The 5706-nt window shown below is 62.9% G+C and overlaps 1 protein-coding gene across 1 annotated transcript; it reads left to right on the top strand.

Annotated features, from left to right (window-relative positions):
- The first annotated feature begins 1824 nt into the window (after positions 1-1824).
- On the top strand, positions 1825-4827 carry EGR1 (early growth response 1). Its single transcript, XM_087754159.1, has 2 exons — positions 1825-2224; positions 2539-4827. The coding sequence occupies exons 1-2, from the start codon at positions 1990-1992 to the stop codon at positions 3834-3836; spliced, it is 1533 nt and encodes a 510-aa protein (XP_087610285.1). The 5' UTR covers positions 1825-1989; the 3' UTR covers positions 3837-4827.
- Positions 4828-5706: the final 879 nt, after the last annotated feature.

Here is a 5706-nt window from a genome sequence, read left to right as displayed (position 1 = left end):
ACGCGGGAGCTGTCGCCGTTTTTCCCGGCGGCGCTGCGCGGCTGCAGCCCGTCACCGGTGCTCGGCCGGGAACGCACCGGCGCCGCCGGGAGCGGCCCTCAGTATAGCAGCGCCGTTAAGAGGGCGCAGGGCCGAGGCTTGCAGCTCCCCTGCCCGCGGGCAGACGGAGCCCCGCCGTTGCTCGCAACTCGAATACGAATCGGGGAGGCGGCAGCGCCGGTGCCGGGAGCGGTACGGCCGCGCGCCTCGGCAGAGGGCGGCTGCCCGGCCCCCGAGGCCTGCGGCCCGGCTCCGCGCCAGGGTTTCCCCGGGGAACGGCCGGCCCCGCCACGGGGCCCGGAGGCTGCGGGAAGGGCGGCGGGCGATGCCCCCGAGCGAGCGCCTGCGGGCCGGGAGACCGCGGCGACACCGGAAGCAAAGGCGCCCGTCGTTCCCCTCCGTCCCTGCGGCGGAGCGCGGAACCGCGGGCCCCGGCGCAGCCCCCGCCGAGCCTCCCGCAGCCGGGCCGCGCCGCCGCCCCCGGAGCCCCGCGCACTGCGGGGAAGCCCCGGCCGCCGCCGCCGCCGCGCAGGCGCACTGCGGCCGCACTGCGTCGCCGGTGCCGCCTGGCCCGGCGCCAGGGGAGCCCCGCGCCGGCAGCGGGGCCGCCCGGGCGGGGCGGGGCGGCGGCCGCGTCGAGCCACTATTTATAGCGCGGGAGGTTCCCCCCGGCCCGGGAAGGGCTCTCCCGCGGCTCCGCGCTCTGCCGGCCCCTGCGCGCACGGCCGCCGGTTACCGTGCGGAGCCGGTGCTGGGAGCAGCCCGGTTCTGCGGGAGCGGCGGCGGCGTCACGGGGCAGCCCTGAGGGCGCGAGAGCGGAGTCCCCAGCGCTGCCGCTTTCCCGGGGCCTCGAACTCAATGGCGGCTGCGGCCGGGCGCTGCCCGGGGCTCTGGTTTTAGCGGTGCCCCGTTCCCCGCTGCGTGAGGGAAGCGCACGGGGCCTGGCTCTGCCCCGCTCCCGGCGCAGCGGGCGGAGCAGGGCGCTCCCGGCCGGCCTCCGGAGTCCCAGAGATTCCCCTTTCCCGGGAGCAGCCAGCCCCCGCCCGCGGCGCGCTGCCAGCGCCCGGAAAACTCCCCCGCACCGAGGCTGCCGAGCGCTCGGCCCCCTCCGCGGAGACCGGGGCGGGGGGGGGGGGGGGGGGCACCGCCAGCCGAGCGAGCGGGACCGGGGGCGGGGGGGAGCGGGGGCTCCCGGTGCCGCCCGCCCCGGCGGCAGCAGCAGCCTCGAGCTCCCGGGGCCTCCGCGCGCTCCCGCGGCCCGGGGGCGTGCGCGCGGCCCGGCGGTAACCTGGCTCCCGCGCCCGGGCTCCCCGCGCCGCCCCCCCCCCCCCGTCGCCGCCACCCGGGGCCGGAACGGCCATATAAGGAGCGGGAAGCCTCCGCCGGAACCGAGACTTATAAGGTCGTTTCCTAATATGGAAAGTGCGGCGGGGGCTTCCGGCGGGCTGGCCGGGGCGGGCGGGGGCCGGGGACCCCGCGCTCCGGGGCCGGCGGGGCTGCGGCGGGGCGGCGGCGGCGCTGCCCGGGGCAGGGGACGGGCCCGCAACGGGCGCGGGGCTCCCGGCCCGGGGCGGGCGGGGCCCCCGCGGCCCGGCTTTCCCCGGTGCCAGGCGCTGACGCCAGGCGGGGTCCTCCGGCCCGCGTCCATATAAGGGCTTCCTGCTCCCCATATATGGCCATGTACGTCAGGGCCGGGGCGGGCTGCGGCCGGTGGGACCCGATATATAGAGGCGGCTCCGGGGCGGGCGGGGAGCCGAGCGCTTCCAGCGGGCAGAGCCGGGGGGAGCCCCGGGCGGGCGGGCGGGGAGCCGCACACTTTCAGCGGGCAGCGCCGGGGCCACCGCGGCGCAGGGCACCCAGCAGGCGACGGCCGCCTCGCCGCAGCCGGCCCGTCCGCCGGGCCCGCGGCGGCGGCGCCCCCGGCCCTCGGAGCCCCAGCCCGGCGCCCTCATGGCCGCGGCCAAGGCAGAGATGCAGCTCCTGCCCCCGCTGCAGATCTCCGACCCCTTCGGCGCCTTCCCGCACTCTCCCCCCGCCATGGACACTCACTACCCCAAGCTGGAGGAGATGATGCTGCTCAGCGGCGGGGGCCCGCAGTTCCTCGCCCCCACCGGGGCACCCGAGAGCGCGGGCTTCGGCGCCGCCGGGGAGCCCGGGGAGCAGCACTTCGAGCACCTCGCTGCAGGTAAGCGCGCCGGCCTCGCCCGGGCGGGCGGGCGGGGAGTCCCGGTGCGCCGCGGGGGCAGCGGAGCCTGCGGGGGCTCGGGGCTGCGGCGGCGTCCCGGTCCCGGCGGCTGCGCGGGGGGATTCTCCCGTCTGCGTCAGCGGCTCCGGGCTGGCTGCCGCTGGAGCCCTGCCAGCGGCGCTGCAATATGGTACGCTCAATTATTAACTAACCAGAAGCAAGGATCCGGGGCTGCGCGGTGCGGGGACGGCTCGCGAAGCACCGGCAGCAGCTGCAGTGGCGGCTGGAAGTAATCGCTCTTCCTCTCCTTCCAGACACTTTTCCCGAGATCTCCCTGAACAACGAGAAAACCCTGCCAGAAACCAGCTATCCCAACCAAACGACGCGGCTGCCACCGATAACCTACACCGGGCGCTTCTCCCTAGAGCCGGCCCCCAACAGTAGCAACACCCTGTGGCCAGAGCCCCTCTTCAGCCTGGTCAGTGGGCTGGTGGGCATGGCTAACGCACCCCCCGCCTCCACGCCTTCCTCATCCTCACCGTCCTCCTCCTCGCAGAGCCCCCCTCTGAGCTGTTCCGTCCAAGCCAGTGAGAACAGTCCCATTTATTCGGCTGCACCAACTTTCCCCAATTCCAGCTCTGACGTTTTCCCTGAACCGCAGACCCAGTCCTTTCCCAACCCCTCCGGAGCCCCCATCCAGTACCCACCTCCAGCTTATCCGTCTGCTAAGACCAACTTTCAGGTGCCAATGATCCCGGATTACCTGTTCCCTCAGCAACAGGGTGAGCTCAGCCTCGTCCCGGCTGACCAGAAGCCCTTCCCAGCCCTTGAGACCAGAGCCCAGCAGCCTTCCCTCACGCCGCTGTCCACCATTAAGGCGTTTGCCACTCAGACTGGCTCCCAAGAGCTGAAGACCCTCAACACTAACTATCAGTCCCAGCTGATCAAGCCCAGCAGGATGAGGAAATACCCCAACCGTCCCAGCAAGACCCCTCCTCATGAGCGACCCTATGCCTGCCCGGTGGAGTCCTGTGACCGGCGGTTTTCGCGGTCCGACGAGCTAACGCGGCACATCCGCATCCACACGGGACAGAAACCTTTCCAGTGCCGCATTTGCATGCGGAACTTCAGCAGGAGCGACCACTTGACTACGCACATCCGTACGCACACAGGAGAGAAGCCATTTGCCTGTGACATTTGTGGCAGAAAGTTTGCCAGAAGCGATGAGAGGAAGAGGCACACTAAAATCCACCTTAGGCAGAAGGACAAGAAAGTGGAAAAGGCAGCTCCGGTCTCAACCGCTTCCCCCATCCCTGCCTACTCGTCCTCTGTGACTACATCCTACCCTTCCTCCATCGCCACCACTTACCCCTCGCCAGTGCGCACCGTGTACTCCTCCCCTGCCCCCTCCTCCTACCCCTCCCCTGCGCACACCACCTTCCCCTCTCCTTCCGTAGCGACCACTTACCCCTCCGGCACCGCCACTTTTCAGACCCAAGTGGCCACCTCCTTCTCATCTCCAGGGGTCACCAACAATTTCAGCTCGCAGGTGACCTCAGCACTTTCAGACATGACGTCAGCCTTTTCTCCAAGGACAATTGAGATTTGCTGAGATTACCTTCTGGAACAGGAGAATTCGCCTTTTCCACTGGTACTATCAGACACGGAGTCTCCAGTTACTCCCCCAGCACCATACGTTGCAAGGCTATTTAACTTTTCTTTAAACTTCAGCTGCCTGAAACAACTGCCGTTTGAGTTTCCCACCTCTGTTGACTGACTTAATTTGCATGGACTGTGGATATAAGTTCAGTATAATTTTCCCCGTGAACAATAGTCTTTTATTAGGAAGAAAGGACTTTTGATTAAGTATGTAGCTGATGTAAATTGTACATGTGCCATGGTTTTGCTTTCCTTTAGGTACTATTGATGTGAAAAATCTTTGCATATCCATATTGTATTATTTGGAGTTTGCAGGGCCATATTTTGTAAATGTTAATTCTATTTCAGTGACAATGCTGTAATGAGTTTCAAACTTCTTTGGGAACAGCACTTACTGTATTTGAGCATGTTAGAGTGATGCTATGTAAATATCACCTGATGAGACACTCACATGTGGCAGAAGTTTTGGTTTTAAAGTTACAAGTCTTGGTGCCTTTTTTGTGAAGCCTTGCTGACGTCATGCATTTGTGTGAATGGATGCTTTGCATCTTGCCTTAAAGCAAAAGGGATGCTACTCGAAGAATGTAAGGGAGAGCAGGGAACGGGTGGGGAGGGGAGCACGAGAAAGCCCCGGGGGACGGAATGTAAGCAAAAAAACCCCCCACACCTCTCAAAGTCTATTTTTGTTACAAAAATGTAAATTTATATATATATATATATATTCAGGAGTTGGAATGTTGTAGTTACCTACTGAGTAGGCAGCAATTTTTGTATGTTATGAACATGCGGTTCATTATTTTGTGGTTTATTTTTACTTTGTAATTGTGTTTGTTAAAATGAAAGTGACTGTCTGGCTTCTAAACACATCGAATGCGCTTTCCTGCCAATGGGATATTTGGTGTACAATACCCTTCAGAAAAAAATAAATAAAATATCAAATCGTGCGGACTTCTACATTTTCCTTTAAGTTGCTACGTAGGAAGACAGTGCTGCAGCAACCCCGACTCCTTGAGCGGCTGGGAAGTAACAAGCACTGCTTGTCTCCTGGAGAAATACCTGCTTACAGAAAGGAGGGGAGACCGATCGCTCCTAAGTCCAGCTGCTCGCAAAGGCATGGATGGAGCACGCGCGTCCTTGCCTTAGGTGCATCACCTCCAGAAGCATGTGAGCTAATCTTAGGAAGAAAAACAATTCTCTCAGTGCTGAAAATGAGGTTTGAAAATTAGAATCTCAGCTGTGTGTTCACAGGTACTCAGAAATCTTACTGCATGGCGAGATACGGAGCAGTTTCTAGGCTGGAAATACAGTAAGCTCAGGCCAAATGGCGGGTTGACGGGAGGTAGCTCTGCTCAGCTGGGGGCTGTTCCGAGTTCCTCCTTGATACAAGATGGGGCATACAAGTGCGCGGGCCTGACTAATAGCCTTTAGTACAGATGTTTCAGCATTTATAGGAGGAAAGCGCTTCCTTGCACGGTGGTTTGAAACACATTTCAGGGGGTATGTGAACTCTGCGGAGTGAATCCAGAGGCGTTTTGCATCCATGAGAACTGGCGGTGCAGGTATGGAGGAGGGTTCTGGTGTCAGTCCTTTCAGGTGGGCTCTCTACAAATCCCTACTGTTTAGGGTTGTGAGGAGCTGGGATGCAGATATAGGCCTTGATGAATGCATCTGCCACAGCATAAACTGGCAAGCATGTCGGCCACAGCATGCCCTACTGCTTGCCAAAATTGACCCTGCTGGCTAGGAAGGGCAACCTGCTGAAACCTCTGGGCTAGTCCTTGGGGATGTAGCCCTCCACGGACAAACAGCAGCAATTCTGAAAG

This window comes from Nipponia nippon, unplaced genomic scaffold (genome assembly GCF_047370975.1).
Source record: "Nipponia nippon isolate SJK-2023a ecotype South Korea unplaced genomic scaffold, ASM4737097v1 scaffold_17, whole genome shotgun sequence".
Taxonomy (NCBI): domain Eukaryota; kingdom Metazoa; phylum Chordata; class Aves; order Pelecaniformes; family Threskiornithidae; genus Nipponia; species Nipponia nippon.
The sequence above is the reverse complement of the archived record's forward strand: the minus strand, read 5'-3'. Positions and strand labels throughout refer to the sequence as shown.